Source organism: Talpa occidentalis, unplaced genomic scaffold (assembly GCF_014898055.3).
Source record: "Talpa occidentalis isolate TD23 unplaced genomic scaffold, MPIMG_talOcc4v2.1 talOcc4.16, whole genome shotgun sequence".
Taxonomy (NCBI): Eukaryota; Metazoa; Chordata; class Mammalia; order Eulipotyphla; family Talpidae; genus Talpa; species Talpa occidentalis.
Window position 1 is genome coordinate 14,364,691 of NW_023601653.1, and position 20,347 is coordinate 14,385,037.

The following is a 20,347-nucleotide window of genomic DNA, read 5'->3' on the forward strand; positions in this document are numbered from 1 at the left end:
ATTGTGTAATATGTGATAGTATTATCTATCAGAATTTATTGATAAATATTCATTTAATTTTGAATTGCTTCTCAATTCCAAACAAAACAGCAACCAACTTGTGAACTTGTCTTATATGGAGGTGCTTTCAATTCTAGGAGATAATATAAGAGAAACATACCAGGACTAGTGGAATATTCCATTTTATGTTTATTGACCCTGTGTCAATAAACATAATTGTGTAATTGTGTAATTGTGACGGGCATTCCCTTTCATTTTCAAGTATGCCATGATAATTGTATGCATACCCTAGTGAAAGGATGCATATATTTTAATGTCAGTATAATAATAATAGCTAATACATGGAAAACTTTATGTGCCAGACATTTCTTTGAGCACTTTGTATGTATGATCTCATTTAGTTTCCACAAATATGCTATTATTATTCTTATTTTACAGATAAGGAAACTGAGGCACAGAGAAATTATGTAACTTACCCAAAGTCACAGTGCTAGTAAGTGTGGAGTCATGATTTAAACCCCACAGCCTGGCTACAGAGTAGGGTGTCTAACCAAGCCGATTTGCCAAGGACTGAAGGGGTTCCCAGGATATAGGACTTCCAGTTTTAAAAATGAGAAAGCACTTAGAAAACCAAGGTAAGTTGGTCACACTACCCAGAGGCACTGATCATTATGCTGTTGTTTTCCAAAATGACTGTATCCATTTCTGTTGTTAACGGTAGTTTCAGCGTAGTTTTCTCCTGCACAATTGTGATATTAGGCATCTAAGATAATTCCCAAAGCCCCACCTCCTTGTATTCATGCCCTCATATAATCCCTTTATGCAGTATTTGGCCTGGAACTAGTGACATGCTTTTGATGGACAGAACATGGGAAAACTAATTGCTGTCAACTCTGCAGTCTGGTTGTAAGGATTTTGGCTTCTATCATGTTAGCTCTTTCTTACTCTCTGACTCACTCAATCTGACGAAACCAGTGTTCACATTATGAGCTGCTCTGTGGAGAGACTTACATGGCAAGGAAGTGAGGAAAGTCTCTAGTCAACAGCCAGTGAGAACCTAAGGCCCTCATTCTAGCAGGTCTGTAGAACCAATTGCCGCCAACAGCCATGTGAGTGAAGCCAACTGTTCACAGTCAAGCCTCAGATGAGACCACAGCCTCAGAGCACATCTCAGTTGTTATCTGTGTTTTTTACTAGGGGATAATTCTTTATACTTTTTAGTGTAACAAAGTATGTTATGTAACAAGATATGCTTGATTTTATTATTCATCTTTATGTTTCTTATGTATTTTATTCTATTTTAATTTTCTTCTTATTTTTCTGATTTTATTGAACCTGTAGTTATTTCCCCCCTTGTTGATTTAGTACTTTTACTTATAACAGTGATGAATGCCTTCCCTTCTACAACCTCATAATTGAATGTGTTTTTTCAATTGAATATGTTTTCAGATGAAAATGAGCTACCACATGTTTAGCCTACTAAAACAGTCCACTTCCCCACATATAGCTCTCATAGCATTTATTAGCATTTATCAGCAAGGATGTAAATTTTACTGCTGTAATGGACAGCCAAAGTAATTATGAGATAGAATATTCTTTATCTCTCATATGACATTGTAGGCATAAGCAGTCCTGGGGTGGCATGGGGCTGTATAAGCTCAAGGACCCCAGCCATTCTATTGTTTCTTGACCAAACTGTGTTGGTGGTTCTCATTCACACCCTACCCACATCACATTCCAGCTAGAGGGTAGAGGAATTAGAGAAGGTGAAGATCCTTTCCCTGTCATTTTTAAGTGTATAATGTAGAAAGTTATATATATCCTTTCTGCTTAGCCAAAACTCAGTCACATTGACAATGCCTCTTGCCAAGAAAAAGGAATTCCAAGTAGATTTGGAGCTAACTAAACACTGAGGATTCAGTTACTATGGAATAAAGAGCAGAAAGAGCAGATATTGAGGGACAGCAGCTTCTGACATTACCCTGAAAATGGGACTTTTACAATAATTTTAATTCCTCAATTTTGGTTCTTCTCAGAAGTAGATGTAGAATGTTTCTATTTCTTCCTTCTCTCCTCTAAACATGCAACTTGCAGAGTTTTAAAGAAATGTCCATTGTAGAATTTCCAATTTATTTCAAGATTCTTTGTTTAGAATGCTTATTGTAGTCACCTTACCATTATCAGAGAGATACTGGCTAAATCATATAGATATAGATATATGCATATGCATTTATATGACATATACATAAATATAATAATAGCTAGTTATAGTTAGATATTTAGTTTTAATGTTAATGTTTATAAAATTTTCTTTTTATATATCACCTATTTGAAGTATTTTCCTCATTTATGGTGGAGGACTGTGGATGTCTTGGTGGTGGTTGTGGTGTGACAATATACATCTGAAGGGGTGTGATCCAATACCCCTGAGTCACACACAATATGGTAAATCAATGTCACCTCAATAAAAAATTTTAAATAGGGCCTTCCTGGTAGTGCAAAGGGTTTAGTCTCAGTACTGTGAAGCTATCACCAGACACTGCAGCATGAGCTTTATCCCGGGCCAGGGAGCTGACCCCCATGGTGCAGCAGACCTGCCTGCTACTCCCCTCAGCAGTGTATTTCAGTCAATCTGCTTGTTTTGCTCCCCACTCTGTCTCTAGTGAATCCTCTCACACCCTCCCAACCCTTCTCACTCCCACACACACTTCTGGACTACACCCCAGCTCTTGTATGCATAAATAAATAAGTCTTAAAAATTTAAATAAAAAAGACTTTATCCTCAGATGATAATCTATTATCTTCTAGTTTTAAGTGTTGCAGATGAAGTTTAATGCTGGTGTCTTAATCCATTGTAAATAATGTGTTATATTTCTCTGGTAGTTTGTATGATAATCCTTTATCCTTGACAGCCAGAAATTTTTCCAGTGTATATATACACACACACACACATACATACACACACACAAGTATAAATATGTGTGTGTGTGTATATATATGTATGTATATATGAATCTTTTTTATTAATCCTGCCTGGAACTTCAACATGCAGACTAAGGATTTATTCACTAAAGAAAAATTTAATTGTACTTTTAAATTATTTCTCTGTCTCCATCTGTTCCTTTTTCTTTTTCTGGAAGTCCTATTATTTGCATAATAGGTCTTTTGGATCTCCGCCTTCATAAATTTTATCATTTTTTGTTCTGCAGTTTGAGATATTTTTTCTACTTCACTGTCTAGGGAACTAATTGAATTTTCAACAATAACTGTCCTTACCTTCATTTTTTTTTGAATGGTTAATCCCCCTCCCCCACAGCAAAATGTTTTGTTATATGTTACATTTTAATATTTTTAAATACTCATTATTTTTTGTGTTAAAAATTCTTATTTGGGGCCTCCCCTGGTGGCGCAGTGGTTGAGCACTGGGCTGCAAAGCTGCCCACAGCCTCTACAGCGCCAGTTCGATCCCCAGCGGCCGGGCGAGGGTCCCACATGGCGGGACAGACCTCTCCTGCCGCCCGCTGCTCCCCTCAGCAGTGTATTTTGCCAGTCTGCCTATTCTGTTCCCTGCTCTGTCTCTGGTGAATTCTCTCACCCTCCTGCGATTCTGACTGTACCCAGTGCTTGTATAAATCAATAGATAAATCTTCAAAAAAAATTCTTATTTGTCTCTACAAGCAGCCCTATTTTGTTTGAAATTATTCTCATTTTTCTGTTTTTTTTTTTTTTTCTCTGATTAATTGGTTCTCTAAGGTTTTTGTTTTGTGTTGTGCTTGTTTTTTGGTGTACTTCTTGGAGCTTAGATTTAGTGTACTCTGTATCTTCAGTCTCTTGAACAGTAGAATATTTAGAATTCTCTGATTCTTAGTGTCAGAAATATAACCATAGAGAGATTAATTACCTGTCAAGACAGGAAGAGAAAGCCTTTCTGTAAACTTGCCCAGCATTTTAGGTGAAAACAACTAAAATTTCTATTCTTTAAGTCCTTGGCTCCTTGGGGTCTTAGAGATGGTCATAGGTCAATGCCAATGCTAACATTTCCTGTAGGGTACCATTTTCTGCATGATAAATTCTCTCCTGGGATTAAATTTCTACTATCCAGAAATTTTACTTCTAGCTATTTCTCTTTGAAATAAAATTATGACTCTGAAGGATGTTCATGCAACATTGTTTGTAAGAGTGAAAAATTGGGAGAAAACAAAATGTCCCCAAGGAAGAGAATGAAAGTAAATTTTAGTGCAATGGAACATTATGCTCTAACTAAAATAAAAACTCTTAAGCTTATAAACATCTGCTTGGATGAATCCTGAAAACAATATTCAGTTGAAACAGCAAGAGTCAGAATTACATAATATAATAGTATTTATGTAAATTAAAAGCATCATATGTCTAATATATATGATTATAATAAATACTGTATGGATGTAAATGAGGTAGATATAAAATGAGTATACCCATAAAATAAGTATATACATGAATATTGAAAGTATAAATGCACAGATAAATAATACATACCAAGTTCAGGATGGTAATTAATCCCCTGAGAGGAGGCAGTGGAATAATTTTATTTTTACTTTTTTAAATTAAAAAAAATTAAAAGTAAAAGTAAATTTAAAAAAATCTTACTTAAATTTAAGTAAGATTTTCAATGCACCTGTAATGCTTTTTTAAAAGTATTAAATATTTGAGATATTTATTCAATATGCTTATTGAAGAATATTTGAAAAATGGAGAAATGCTTTAAAAATAAAATATTCAAACTCATTTGCCAAAGATGAGTGTTATTAACATTTGGTGTGTTGCCTTTTAGAATTTTCTTTTCATGTACAATTTTATATGGTTAAAATCAAATATGTATCTTATTTTATTTTATTTTTTAAAGATTTATTTGTTTATACAAGAACTTGGGTACAGGCCAGATGTGCGGGAGGGTGAGAGGATTCACCAGAGACAGAGCGGGGAACAGAACAGGCAGACTGACCAAAATACACTGCTAAGGGGAGCAGCAGGAGAGACAGGAGAGGTCTGCCATGCCATGTGGGCATCTCTGTGGCCGGTGGGGATCGAACCAGCACTGCAGAGGCTGCGGACAGCTTCACGTCGCTGCACTCAACCACCTGCGCCACCAGGGAGGCCCTGTATTTTATTTTAATCATAGAAACTCAGATATGTCTCAAGAAAGTTGGTGGTAGAGGAGCTTTGTTAAGACATCACTGTTACTACTACTCAGTGATTTATTTGTGTCTTAAAGCCATAAAAAAAAAGTTCTTCTTGAAATCCTTTATCCTCAAAATATGGGACTAGAATTATTTTACTCTTTCATTATTTTGCAATAATAATGTTAGTTGATATGGTGTCTTGCATATTGACCACCCAGTTCTATATTTAGGGCTGAAGTTATAAAGAAAGTGAGAAAATAATATTTTAAATCAACTATTCACCATGTCTTTTTAATATTTTCCTGCATTTTTTACACTGTACTCCTTGATAATTTTTTTATGTGACAATGCATTTGTAAATATGATTTTCTGTGCAAAGAACAGAAAGATAATGGAATCTGTCTCTCTTTTTTAAGTTTCTTAAATTCAAAAAGTTCACCTTCAAGAAGTTCACCCTTCTGGGGACACTTATATATGAATAATTATTATGTGCTGAGCTTGATCTTAGACATAATGATGAGTGATGCAGGGACCATCAGAGAGTTACTGACTGACAGAAGACTTAAGAGGAGCTAACATGTGAGCTGGGCCTGGCAGGATATTGAGTGAATTGTCATACAAAGGCAAAGAGGAACCTAGAGGAAAAAGTAGATGTGTTTTAAGAACTAGTGTTTTTGTGACTGGCATAGAAGATGAATAAGGAATAGTGGATGAAGATGGGAAAAAGACAGATAGTTGAGCATAAGTTGTAATGAGTGTTTTTTACTTGCTCATGAATTGGAAAGCCAACCAAGTAAAGACCAGGAATATAGTAATTAGATGTCCACATTAGGAAGTTAATAGGAAATATTATCTCATGCATTCTTGAATAGAGTCACAAAGAAAAAAAGGAAAAATTTCTTTGAGTAAATTTTTAATTTCTCAGGATTAAAGAAAATTTGTCTCAGTTCATGATATAGTATCTTAAAGAGTAGATTATAATTTACTGTGATGGTTGGGTTTTTGCAATTAGTTGAAATAATGGGATTAAAATTTGTCATATAGCACTGTCATTTCATATAAACAATTTTTGCACTGCCAATTCTAAGAGACCACTAAAAGTTTAATAATGGATTCTGGCAACAATGGAAGTTCTTCATGCTAGTCTACTCTGTAAATTTGTATCTACTTTTATTAGAATGATGGTTATTTTTTTAGGGGAAGCAGGAGTTTCAGATTATAGAAGACCTTATATTACCCCTTGGAATTTCACATATATTTGGAATGGTGACATCAATATATTTCTTTTCCATTTATTGTGGACCAAAATTCTTTTTAACTGTTATCATTGGAGAAGGCAACTATTTTAATTACCATAATAATATCACGCTCTTGTTTGGTCTACCATGTCTGGCGACTTCCCATGGTTGACTTTCTGTAATTCCTTCCCAATAGAACATCCTTTATCTTCAGCTGAAGTTATTTTGTGGTGGTCATTTAAGTCATTTTTGGTAATATGCTCACTTCGATTGGGCTTTTGCCATGTATACATGGGGGTACACATATTATTTCTAAATTTCTTTTTTGGGGTAATTTTCTTTTGTTATAATAAACTAGTGTACCAAAGAAGAAATACTTTAAAGGCTTTCTGTGTATCTGTATGTGCTCTGTGTGTGAGATATATTTTATGTCTGCTAATTACAAACATATATTGACTCATTATTCAGTCGGTTCAGAAATGCCAAGTAGTCTATGAACTGGGAATATTTTTCATCACTGCTCTGCAAATTGGAAATAAGTGTGGAGCACAAGTAATTACAAAAGGACTTATAGTTGCTTATGAAAAACGTCCCTTAAGATGTACATAAAATTTATAACACATTCATCAGGAGCTCTGAGACCTTTTGTGACACTTAATTTTTTTCTTAAAAAAAAAAAAACCCACAATATTTCTGGGTTTCTAAAGTTCCATTCATTAGAAGCTTTTGCACCTATAAATAAATATGGCATTGTAGCTAGTGTTTAAGCAATGTTTTATTAACAAAAGATGAAAGATTTTGGATAATGTCTACCAATAGCATTGCTGATCTTATAGGGACATTTGGACAAGTTACTGGTTCTGGAAATTTTAGATAAAAAGAGATGTATAGGAAAATAGTCTTTAAAGAACCCTCATAATATTGGGATTAATGGCATTTAATTAACAGTACCTCCAGGTAATGGTTCTAAAAAAAGTTTATCTCTGATACTATAAGATATTATTCTTGGGATAAAAGGATTCCTCAATAAAGAAAAGATGAGAATAAAAGTGGAAGATAAACTTATCTCTCAAATAGGAAAAGACCGAAATCTGTTTCCAGTCAAGTTTTATAATTACTGTGAGTAGAAAAGAGGAGAGATGAGTTAATTGAATAATAATTTCATTTCCATTTTATTTTCTAGGAATCCTGGACATTTCAGTCTGATTCTTGAAAGCATATGAAATGCAATGTAACTTTTCCAAATTTTGTTTAAATAAATTATAATTCCATGCAGTGTATTTTATAATATGTGAAGTCTGGCATCATGACTAGCCATGTGACTTGGAGAGCATAGTAAAAAACAAAACAAAACAGGGGAACATAAGTCCAAATGGTAATAATAGAGTGCTGCATTTTACAGCCAAAAAGCAGATAACTAAAGAAAATATGGGTTCCTGGTTAATGTAGAGTTCAAACAAAACTCTTCATATAGTTGGTGAATCCATTCCATTTTCATAGAATTTATTGATACATTGAGTAAAACTCTAGTTTCAAGAGCTATTTGGTACATATTTAATTTACATAAAAAACCTCCTATCAGAACAATGTTGTACATGTCCCTGTATGCACATGCTTGTTAGTATGTAACAACACCTCCAGCAGGTGTGTGGAGAGGAATTGACCTAGTAAACTGTAACTACATATATGGAAAAAGTAGGAGCATTGGGGAGCTGATAGCTTTCCTAATTTTCTTACTAATGAAGGAAGCAAGACTTTCCCAAAAGATCAAAGTTTGACATGAAAGCTAAGCTTTTTTACATGGAAGTTTAATAGTAATTAAGAGGAAATCCAAATTCTCTAACAAAAACAAATCACCATGTGATGAACTCTGTCCTCATTTTCCTCGACTTTGTTAGGAATTGAAAGTTATAAAGTCATTTCTACCATTAAAGTTCTCTTTAATGATTTTGCTTTTCTGAGGTCAGTAATGTGAAACAAACAAGAATTTGTAAGTTATTTATTGCCTAACACTTAATAATCCCCTGAATGATATTGCATACTGTAATAAGACTAGAGCATTATGAATGCTTGTCTTCTATTTAGGATATTTTATCAAGATATCTCTACCTTTCCATGCAATTTTTTTATAAATAATTTTTTCTGTTAAAATAAAGTTGATAGATCATTGACTACAACAGAATTAAATAACTTATTACTTTCGTTAGTCATTTAACTTCCTTTTATAATATGTGAAGTCATGACTAGAACTTCATTCATTCATGGCAACATGATTAGAACTTCATTCAATGAATTAGAAGTTCATTCCCACCCTTCAGGTATATGTTACCACACCATACCCACCATGTAGGCACTGAAAATCCCCTTTCATAGTCCATTGTGTCTCCACCCCACTTTGATCTCCCCCCTCCCACTTCTACAGTCACAATTCTACAGTCAGATTGTTGGGATTTGTTATTGGTTTGGCTGTATCTGACCCTTTGTTTTCTTTCTCTATAGTCTACATATGAGTAACATCATTTGATGTTTATCTTTCTCTGCTGGCTTAACTTCCTCAGCATAATCCCCTTCAGTTCCATCTGTGTGTCACAAACGTCAAGAACTTATCTTTTTTTTAAATAGCTGAGTAGTATTCCATTGTGTCTATATACCACATCTTCCTTTGGGCACTTAAGTTGTTTCCATAGCTTGTCTGTTGTGAATAATGTGGCAGTTCATTTATTCTTCAAATTAGATTTTTTTGCATTCTTTGAGTAGATACTAGGAGTGGACTCACTGGATCATGTGTTAAATCTACTTTTAATATTTAAAACAATCTTCTTACTATTTACCATAGGGACTAGACCATTTACATTCCCACCGACAGTGTATGAGGGATTCTTCGTCTCTACATTCTCACTAACACTTGTTGTTTGTGGTCTTTTTAACATGGGCCACTCTCACCAGTATGAGGTGGTATCTTGTGGTTTTGATTTGTATTTCTCTGAAGATGAGTGGTGATGAGCATTTTTTTATATACCTGTTGGCCATCTTTATGTTTTCTTTGGAGGAGAACCCATTTATCTTTCTGGCCATTTTTTGACTGGGTTATTTGTTTTATTTATTTCTGAGTTGTATGAGTTTGTCATATATCTTAGATGTTAACCCTTTGTCATTCTTATGATGCACAAATATTTTTGAGGAAATGATTCTTGCCTGAGACAAATGAAGTCCAGAACAGTACGCAAGTTCAAAAAAAAGTATAGGGCAAAAGTGCAGACTTGAGAGGTAAGTGGAACTGATCAGGAAGAGGTTTATAAAAATGAGGAGAAAGAGAGAGACTGGGAAAAGGGGAATATCTAGAAGGAAAGGAGAAGTTAATTAAACAAAATTAGAATGTGTTGGTATGTATTGATTTATACTCCTGCCTTATGGAAGGGATCAAAACTTTATAATTTCCAGTGTACACTCAAGATTGCCTATCTAATATTTATTCCTTAACTTCCTCACCCTTCTAAACTTTCTCTATTCTGTAGCAGAATCCTGATTTTTTTCTAACATGCATACCCTCCTATGCTTGGTCATGCATTTCTGAAGAGGATCTCTCTATTCCTACCTCCCAGGGAGCAGGTGCTCATTAGTCTAAGCCAATTCTTGCTAGTGATTGGGTTAGACATCAACATTTGATACAAATCCAACTAATTAGACTCTTAAAAAAACACACAAGGAAGAGATGGCCCTCTTCTTCATTTTGATATAATCAAGCCTGATAGGAATCTGGGAGCTGCTGTGGGCATTGTGGTGCCAACCTGGGGTTGATGCAGCCCACAGAGAAGGGCAGAACTGAGAGAGTCATGGAGAAGAGGAGGCAGAGTTCTGACATTCAACACCTAAACCCAACCTGATTCTAAACATTCCATTATGTGGAATAAATAGTGTCCTCATTGCTTAATCTAGTTAAAGGGAAGTTTTATGTTGATTGCAGCTCAATTACCTGATCAATTACTAAGGAAACATAAAATCCAGCTTCCTAAAAAAAAATTAGAAAGCAAGATAGGAAAAAAAGTAATGTAGGGTAGGGACAAGGGACAAAAAAATACAACTTGTATAAATTAAATCAAACTGATATCACTTGTGTAGGAAACTTGTATAGGAAAATGGTATTTGTGTGATGCCCACATGCACACAAATATGTACATGCTTTCCCAGTACTTTCATATGAATTTCTGCAAGAACCCACAAAGTGGAAATCAAGAACATACCTTAGGATGGATTTAGATCACTTGTCACGGTCTACCATATTATGCTGTTTAAATATTTAACCATGTGTATATTTTGTTTTCACATTAATTAAATCAAAATAAATCCAGAAGATTGCATGCCATCCATACACTCTTAGCCAGTGTTTTGAGCAAAGGTTTATATGATTATTTGTACTTTCCTTTGTGAAGTGACTGTTGGTAGTTTTCAATCCAATTTTATTAGTGGAATTTTTTTTTTACTATGTGAGATGACTGGTAAGAGCACATCAAATCATTCAATAACAGTAATTTACAGCAGTTGAATTTTTTCTTTTCTGTGATTAGTCCCGGCTTGTTGAAACAAATATGTAAAAAGAAGCACCAAGATCAATTAGACTGAATTCAATCCAGGATGAACCACTTTTCTTCTAGAATGATTTTAATAATGTAATTCTACTATTATCTGTATTATGTGATTACATTATCAGATATATGCTAAAAAGACCCTTTTCTGCCAAGCTTGAGGAAAAAGAACAAGAGTGAGAGGGTAAGAAGGTAGAGGATACTGCCCCATCACAGCCTATTCATGAAGATATTTTGTTGGGTTGAATGGACCTTGGGCCCCTTGCTGTCCTCTTATGTCTTTGAAGAAAACATTTGCCAAGCCTACTTTGAGGCTGAAAGTTAAAAAATGTACTTCATGGATTGCTAGATTACTAATTATTAAGTACTTGATGAGTGTTGTATTCAGGACTTTGTACAATAGCACTTCAAGCCATCTATTTATATTTATTATTATTGTTATTATATACATATGTATGCTAATAGCAATAACTACTTTTATTAAATTCTGTGCCTTGGCAATATGTTAAACACATGCATATTTACACACACACACCTCATTTTCCCCTAAAATAATATTAGGAGAAAAGCATGATTTCACACATGAAGACATTGAAGTTAAATATGCCAAGATTTCAGCTTAGATTTGTCTGACTCTAAAGCCTCAATTCATTCTATAGAGACCCTCAATTCTTTAATTTTATATTCTATTTAAATTTAACTCATACCTTTATTCCACAAATGTGCCTAACCCTTCTCCATCTTGCTATCTTATGTTCACCCTACTTCTAACTCCTGGAATGCCCTGCCCCCTGTTTCTTCATGCCTAAGTCTTACTAATCTGTCACCTCTTCCATGACACCTTTCCTGAACTCCCAGCCAAAAGTCATCTCAGTTCCATTTGTCAGATACACAGAAACTAGTGTGGTCTCTGTGCAGTTGAACTATTCAATACATGCTAACCAATGATGTTAAAATTCTACGCTGTAAGACTGCACATGAATTATTTTGTATTCAGGCTATTTTCCTTCTAAAAGCTCAAGTAAACTAGAAGTTCTTTTTCCCTAAGCTTGCTATTATAGAGGAAACTGATAGTCATGATGCATAATCTAATGCATAGTAGGAAACCTAAATAGAAGATAAGTCTCTTATTTCAATATGAAATTGCAAATATATTCAGTAATTTTCTCTAAGCAGTTTTTACACACCTCATTTCCTTTTCATCAGTGATGTTTTGTAGCTTCAGGTGTGAAATGTAGGTTGATCATGTAAAACTATCTTGGACATAGGCTGTAATTTTGCAAAGTCCACTGGATAATTGGTATCTTTTTATAAATAATACAATAGAAGATATTTTATGTATAAGTCAGTTTCCTAAGACTCTTATGTATGTTCTGTAATATGCTGCTCATTTGGATTTTTCTCCTGAAGGAGCATAGGTTTATAAAAGCCAGGTCACCTTTGTTCATGTAATTAGAACATTAGTGATATTCCCTTTGACATATGACTTTTGCTTTATTCATTTAATTTCTCATAGCATTTTTAAGAGATTTCATTGAGCTAACAACTATGGAGGGGATAAGGGAAATATCAATCTTTGTGAAAATACAACATAGTCTGGAAAAGATAATGAACAACATAAGGTAGTATAAAATCAAATAATCATTGTAATGGTACAGATCATAGTTTCAGAAGATGAATATACTTGCAGTCTTTTCTAAATAATTTAGTACTTTATTACTCATTCTCTTGTACTATGTATTAAATCACATATAAGAAACATTTCAAGAAGCTTTTTACCTTATATTCTACATGGACAACTCAGCCATTTTCTGACTTTGCTTTGATGCAAAGGCAGTTAACAGGACCAACCCTTGCAGTGAATCATTTCTCAAGGAATAATCACTTATTCCTGGAATTAAATTCTGTCTCTGCCAAGTTGTGTTAATAGCAGTAGATACTGGTCTCAAAGCCTACCCAAATGCAAATAGCCAGTACTCTAGATATATTATCTACAAAGTATTATATTTTTTATTTTCCCTCTTGAGTATCTTTCTTCCTTCATATTTTATTTTAATTCTGATGATATTTGGTTTGATAGAGAAGAAAGAAACTAATATTTATTAAATATATCATGTCTGATGGTATTGGAACAAGAACAGGCACACAGACCAATGGAATCGAATAGAAAATCCAGAAATAAACCCATAGATTTATGGTCAACTAATCTTTGACAAAGGAGCAAAGAAAGTTTGTTCAATAAATGGTGCTGGGAAAACTAGGTCGCTACATGCAAAAGAATGAAGCTTGACTACTACCTCACACCATGCACAAAAACCAACTCAAAATGGATTAAAGAACTAGACATAAGACCTGAAACCATAAAATACATAGAAGGAAATATAGGCGAAACACTCAATGATATACACCACAAAGACATCTTTACAGACACATCACCCAAAGCAGTGATAGTGAAGGCAAAGATAAACAGCTGGGACTACATCAAATTAAAGAGCTTCTGCACAGCAAAAGAGACAATAACCAAAACAAAGAGAAACCCCACCGACTGGGGGAACATTTTTGCATACAACACTAATGATAAAGGACTGATCACAAAAATCTGCAAAGAGCTGATGAGACTCAACAAAAACAAAGAAAATAATCCAGTCAAAAAATGGGCAGAAGAGGTAAAAAGAAACTTCTCTGAAGAGGAAATGCAAATGGCCAACAGGCATATGAAAAAATGTTCAACATCACTTGTAATCAGGGAAATGCAAATCAAAACTACCATGAGATACCATCTTACACCAGTGAGAATGGCACATATTAAACAATCTAGCAACAACAAATGTTGGCGAAGATGTGGAGAAAAAGGAACTCTCCTGCACTGCTGGTGGGAGTGCAAACTGGTCCAACCATTATGGAGAGCTGTGTGGAGATTTCTTGACCTACTAAACATAGAGCTTCCATATGATAAACACATACAATTTGCAGCAACATGGATGAAGCTAGAAGAGATCATGCTCAGCAAAATAAGCCAGAAAGAAAAAGAAAAATACCGGATGGTCTCACTCATAGCAGAAATCTAGAAAACTTAAATAAGGGACCAGGCAAAAGAATAACTATAAGAAAGAAAATATCAAAATCAACAAACAACTATGAACCTGAGACACTCTATGGGGGATGGGAGGCGGGAAAGGAGGGTTTGGTGTCAAAATAAGGGGGTTGTAATTGTAAGGGGAATATAAAAATAAAATTTAAATTAAAAAGTTAAAAATAAATATATCATGTCTGATGTGTTAGATAATTTTTCATGTATAGTCCTTCATTTTATGTTCATACATATGCCCTAGAAAATTTTGGTTAATTATCCTCATTTTTAAAGTTAAAAAAAAATGAAATAGAGATTAAGTTGTCTAACATTGAACAGGCAAGTTTTATACAAACTTCAGAATTCTGTATTAGAAATTAAGTTTTTGCATTAATAATTATAAAAAGACAAAGAGCTATATTTAATGTTATGTATCTTGTTCTGACAAAAATTTTAATAACAAGTAGCACAGAATCGAAGATGAGACAGACAATGGAATAGGATAACATGAGTGAGAACCAGAGATAAAAACAGATCCATCAAGACTTCAGATATTGGAATTAGCAGGCACAGATTTAAAAAACAAACAAAAACCTGTACTTGCCATTTTCTAGTAGATGAAAGCAAGCTTGAAAATTTTGTCAGGTAATTTGTAAACCTGGTTCTGTCACTACTTCATATTTTTGCAATAGTTAAGACAGAAATTTGATAACTCAGTTCAAGGGGAGGGAAATCTGCTTCTAGAAATGTCTGAAGTAAGTGTTCATCTGGATAAGAGTTGGGAAACATCACCCTATTCATAAAAAAATCAATTGAACATCACATAGTAGACAGCCATTAAATTATTAAAAATTAATATTTGAAGACAGAATTTTCATATAGATTTAAGGAGCTATCTATATGATTAAGAGAATTTTTTTTAATTTTTGTTTTATTAGCACCATATACTTGCTAGTGATGCCTTATTTGTCTGGTTCAAGACTATTCTAGTTTTCATTCCCTAGGTTTTGTTGTTAAAAGTAAAAAGACATGTTTTATCTGTACATATGATCATAGTATTGGCTTTTTCCATTTTATTTGTTTTTGAAAACCTTGGAATAAAAACCTTCAGAAATTAAAAAATATATATATTGTCAGGGAACTGAAAATGAAAAATGATGACATAATATATTTGAAAAAGAACACAACAGAAATTTTAGAACTAAAGCAAGATATATTTGAAATTTAGAAAATGTTTTGATAGCAGACTAGACATAGCTGAAGGAAGAACCATGGACTGGAAAATGAGTACAGGGAACTATTCAGAATATAACAGAGACAACAAAAGTACAAAAGAGAGAAAAATGATAAGAAGAATAAAGCCTGCCAACAATATTTTATTGGCATCCAAGAGGAAAAAGGTGAATAGAGACAATATTTGAAGTGATATGGTAGAGAATAGAATGTATGTGTCTTCTATAGTTTTTCTACTTGTGCTAATAAAACCTCCATATTTTCAGAGCCTCAGGTCACAAACTTTATTTTTTTTAATTTTTTTAAAATAAATTTTCTTTTTATATTCCCCATACAATTACAATCCCCTTATTTTGACCCCAATCCCTCCCCTCCCTGCCCCCCACCCCCCATAGAGTGTCTCTGGTTCATAGTTTTTTGTTGATTTTGATTTTCACTTTCTTACAGTTATTCATTTTCCTGGTCCCTTATTTAAGTTTTCTAGATTCCTGCTATGAGTGAGACCACCCGGTATTTTTCTTTTTCTTTCTGACTTATTTCGCTGAGCATGATCCCTTCCAGCGCCATCCATGTTGCTGCGAATTGCATGTGTTTATCTTTTTTGAATGCTGAGTAATATTCCATGGTGTATATGTACCACATCTTCTTGATCCAGTCATCTATTTTTGGGCATTTGGGTTGTTTCCAAAGCTTAGCTATTGTAAACAGTGCTGCTATAAACATAGGGGTGCAGGTGCTCTTTGGAATTGATGTTTCTGTCAGGTCACAAACTTTAGAGTTATGCTTAACTTCTGTATTTCCCTAATGCCCTATATACAACAAATCAGAAATTATGTTGGTCTACCTTCAGAACACACCCAGATCCCAACCACTTGTCACCAACTCCAATGCTAACATTCTGATTTCTAGCCTGGGTCACTGGTCTGAACTGATCTCCCTGCTTCCAGGTAGTATGCTATATGGCCTATGCAAGCATACCCTAAAGATGTTCTTAGGCTTGATGTTAGATTTTTCTTATTGTCTCCAGTTCTTTGTAGATGTCTGTGGAGTACATTGACTCTGTTTAATGTGGGCAGTGCTCTAGACTTTGGGTTCCTTCTCTAATCACTTTACATATTGATGGCATGCTGGCCAGCTGATGGTAAGAATGGCATAAATTTAGAATTTCTTCTCTGCCACTTACTGGCAGTATAACTTTGGGATAACCTTGTCTAAAATGGAAATGATAATAGTAGAACTTATTTCATAGAATTATTTTGAAGATAAAATGAGATTCAGTAAGCAAAAGAATTTAACATATTCCGTGTCTAATTTAAGCTCAATAAACATTAGCTGTTATTATCATTACTATGTCACTCTCTGCTTTAATATCTTCAATATATCTTATTGCATATAGAATTCATTATAAACATATACTAATGTATAAGTATATACACTTAAATACTTTCTTTACTCATCTAAACTTCTCTCTAACTTCTTCCTAACAACTTCATCTATGTTTTTCTGCCTCCATACCCTGGTGTTTATGTGCTGTTCTAACTTTCTTGTTCCCAAGCAGAAGACTTTCACAGTCATCGTCCTTCTGGATTGTTCTCCCCTTGCTTTTTCATCGTATTTCATTTATCTGTCATCAATTTTCAAGTAATACTGCATTATAATTTGTATGTGTGATGCCACCCTTGGTTGTATACTCCTCAAAGTCAAAGATTTTAAAAATGTTAATAGACTTTATATTTTAGAGCAGATTTAGGTTCACAGAAACCTAAATCCCCATATAGTACAGCACCACCAGCACAGCATCTCCCAGCAGACTAGTATATTTGTTATAGTCAGTGAACCCTATGCTGGCACCCCAGGAGGACCCAAAAGCACAGAGTTTACATTAAGGTTCATTCTTGGTACTGTTCATTCTCAAGTTTGGGCAAATGTATAATGACTTGTACTGACCACTATATCATACAAAATAGTTTCACTGCCCTAAAAATCTGTTGTGCTTCATCTATGCCTCTGTATTCCCACCCTATAGCTAGAGATACTTTTTATTTTGATCTTAGAACATAACCTGTACCTGATGTATAATTGTCCCCAAATAGATGTTAGTTGTATGGTTAAATGAATGAAGGAAGGGACAATTATAGAGAGTAAGGGTGTCTTGTCATTGTCTAATTGACTGATGGCTTATCTCTGTTTCAGTATTTACTTAGGTTATTCTATTCTCTTCAGAAGACCAACCCCACTAGCTGTCTTTCAGAACCCTACCTATTCTTGAAATGCTAATTCAAATCCCACCTTACCTATTAAATCAAAGTTAAGAGTGAGGGGCCTCCCGGGTGGCGCAGAGGTTAAACGCTGGGTTGCGAAGCTGCCTGCAGCCTCCACGGGGCAGGTTCGATCCCCGGCTGCTCCCCGGCCACTGGAGGAGGGTCCCACATGGCGCCTGCTGCTCCCCTCAGCAGTGTACTTTGGTCCTTCTGCCTGCTCTGCTCCCCGCTCTGGCTCTGGTGAATTCTCTCACCCTCCCGTGCTTCTGACTGTACCCAGTGCATGTATAAACAAAGCAAACAAACAAACAAATAAATAAAAAAAAAATGCCTCTATAAAAAAAAAAAAACAGAGTTAAGAGTGAGAACTGAACACTTTAAAATTTTATTCTATTAATGGTCTATTTAATTTATGGGGTCTCATTTGTATTTTTTGTTTCATGAACCTGTGGGGAACCTGGATTTCCCAGTGATACTGAATTATATTTTTATATGGTGGCTGGAGTTTTCATTCCTTTGATTTTTATAAGCAAGAAGTGCCTTCATAAATTGTTTTTTATGTGGAACTGTAGACAAGGGTCATGGAACAGTGAAAATTGCAAGTCTATAAGAATTCACAGTTTCAGTTTCTTTTGCATCAATTCAGTTAACGGGTTGGGACACAAAATTATTGAGAGCTAATTAAAAATGTAAAAGGGAAGTAAATATTTTGCAGATTTGAGGTTGAAACAGTTTCCATAAAAAGCTATAGAAAATTGCCATATTGTCATTAATATAACTTTTCTTTGTGCTAGCAGTGGTTATTGATAAATGTTCCCTATCCTTTTCCAAGTATTTAAATATTCCCAAGCTGCATCCTTTGGTATAATTTTGTTTGGATGTAAATTTAAGAAGAAAATGTTACACATCTTACTAATTTTCAAATGATTACTTTATTCCACCCCCTCTTCAATACTGAACATAAGAGAAGGTTAATTTAGTTTCATGAAACTAAATTTGACTGTACAGGAGGGTATGTTTGCCTGGGGGTGATAGTTTTGTGTTTGTCTACATTATAAAGGCATTTTGCACAAGTCATTTTTTCATTTTTTTCATGTACAGATTAGGTGATTATGGAGGCTTGAGTTTGGCTTTTATGAATAAGGCCAATATGAAACTTCTACTTTAGTAAAGATTAAGACCTGTTTAAAAAGTTAAGTGAAAAACTTAGCCCAACATATAAACTATCATGTTCATTTTCATTCAGGTTTTTGTTATTCATATGGTAGTGACTGTCTTAATATATGCTGGATGATCTATCATTATGAATTGAATAACAATACTCTTCCTTCTTGAATAATACTACAGGGGGTGATATTTTCCTCTCTAAAGGAAAACAAAAACATTCAATGAACATTATCCTTAAAATATACTACTGAGTGATTAGGTTCATAATGGCACTGTTTTTATTCACAGATAATTCCTCCGAGGTAGCAATTACCACTCCAGGAACTAGTAACCATAGAAACAGCTCGACAGGCCCAACCCCTGACTGCTCACCTCCATCACCGGACACTGCCCTCAAAAATATTGTAAAAGTTATTCGGCCCCAGGTAAGTACCTAGAATGACATTTGCACTGTAACGTATTTTATATTTGAACTAGTGCCTGCAACATGCTGGACTGTGTTATGATATGTAAATGGATTTTTACATTAAAAGAAAGGAACTTGGAGGATATTTCCTTCCCTTGGAGTTAATGATAGACATTGAAATCTATATTTGTTTTTGGAAAAATGAATTTATATATTACACATAAAGAAAACAAAAGTTTAGAAAAATGACTTTTACATTATTTTCCTTTCACAGCTTTTTAATATTTATGCTCCAGTTATTGACCTGGTTCATGTTTTCTGTTGTTTCTATTCCCTTTGTCTTCCTTCTCAGGACATGATACATTATTTTTGACCACTTCTCTATCTTCCAACTCCATTTATTCTAATGTTTTCCTCAAATTCTCTATTCTTTATGGTTCTGACTAATTTTGTCTGTGTTTGATATTGTACCTCTGATTGTTTTTTATTTGCCTCCAGTTTTCACTTTCTTCTAGTGTTCTCTCTTTATCTTTTGTTCTTTTTCCCACTCCTGTCACTTGTCTGTATGGGTTTCTGTCTCTTCCCCCTTCTCTTTCAGTTGGATTTCCCAGTAGGCGGTTTGCAGGCAAGCTTTAGAAATATCATTGGGACAAGCTGTTCTGTGATATTTCATTGAAAATAGCACTTATAAAGCTGTTTGCATTATATTTTTGCCAACAGATGGACTCAGAACATGGAATTGGTGGTATTCTCAACCTGGCTCATTCTGAATGGGCTTCATAAAATCCAGTAGAGGGGGAATTTGGGTCCAATCAATGCCATTCACCATCCACTTAGATATGAAATCCTTTGAGTCAATATGCAGGAAAGATATATCTCGTAAGACTGTTTTTGTCTACATGAACAGTGATTTGCTTAATATATTACCTTCTTTAACATGCCCTATTTTGGATTATTTTATTGTAGTTATCACCCTCATTGATAAAAAGGCATTTGAACTTTACATATCCACTACAGCTTAAAGAACACTTTCATGCTAATTGTTTCATCTGACCTTCATTCATTCCAAGGAAATGTGTATTGTAGTGTTATGGATGAGAACATTGTTACTCCAAAGGGGCTAAATAGTGCAGCTGATTTGAAGTTTCTTTCCTTTTCTTTACTATAATGGTTTTCTAGTCCTGTTCAGAGGTTAGGAAAATCTTCTTGACATTGTACAACTTGACACAT

The 20,347-nt window shown here is 34.4% G+C and overlaps 1 protein-coding gene across 1 annotated transcript in view; it reads left to right on the forward strand.

The window, feature by feature from the left end:
* Nucleotides 1-20,347, forward strand: part of ANKS1B (ankyrin repeat and sterile alpha motif domain containing 1B) — a 793,190-nt gene that overhangs the window by 266,157 nt on the left and 506,686 nt on the right. Inside the window, exon 11 of the mRNA XM_037513805.2 lies at nt 19,000-19,136. Coding sequence (XP_037369702.2) covers nt 19,000-19,136 — 137 coding nt within the window. The remainder of the gene's footprint in view (nt 1-18,999; nt 19,137-20,347) is intronic.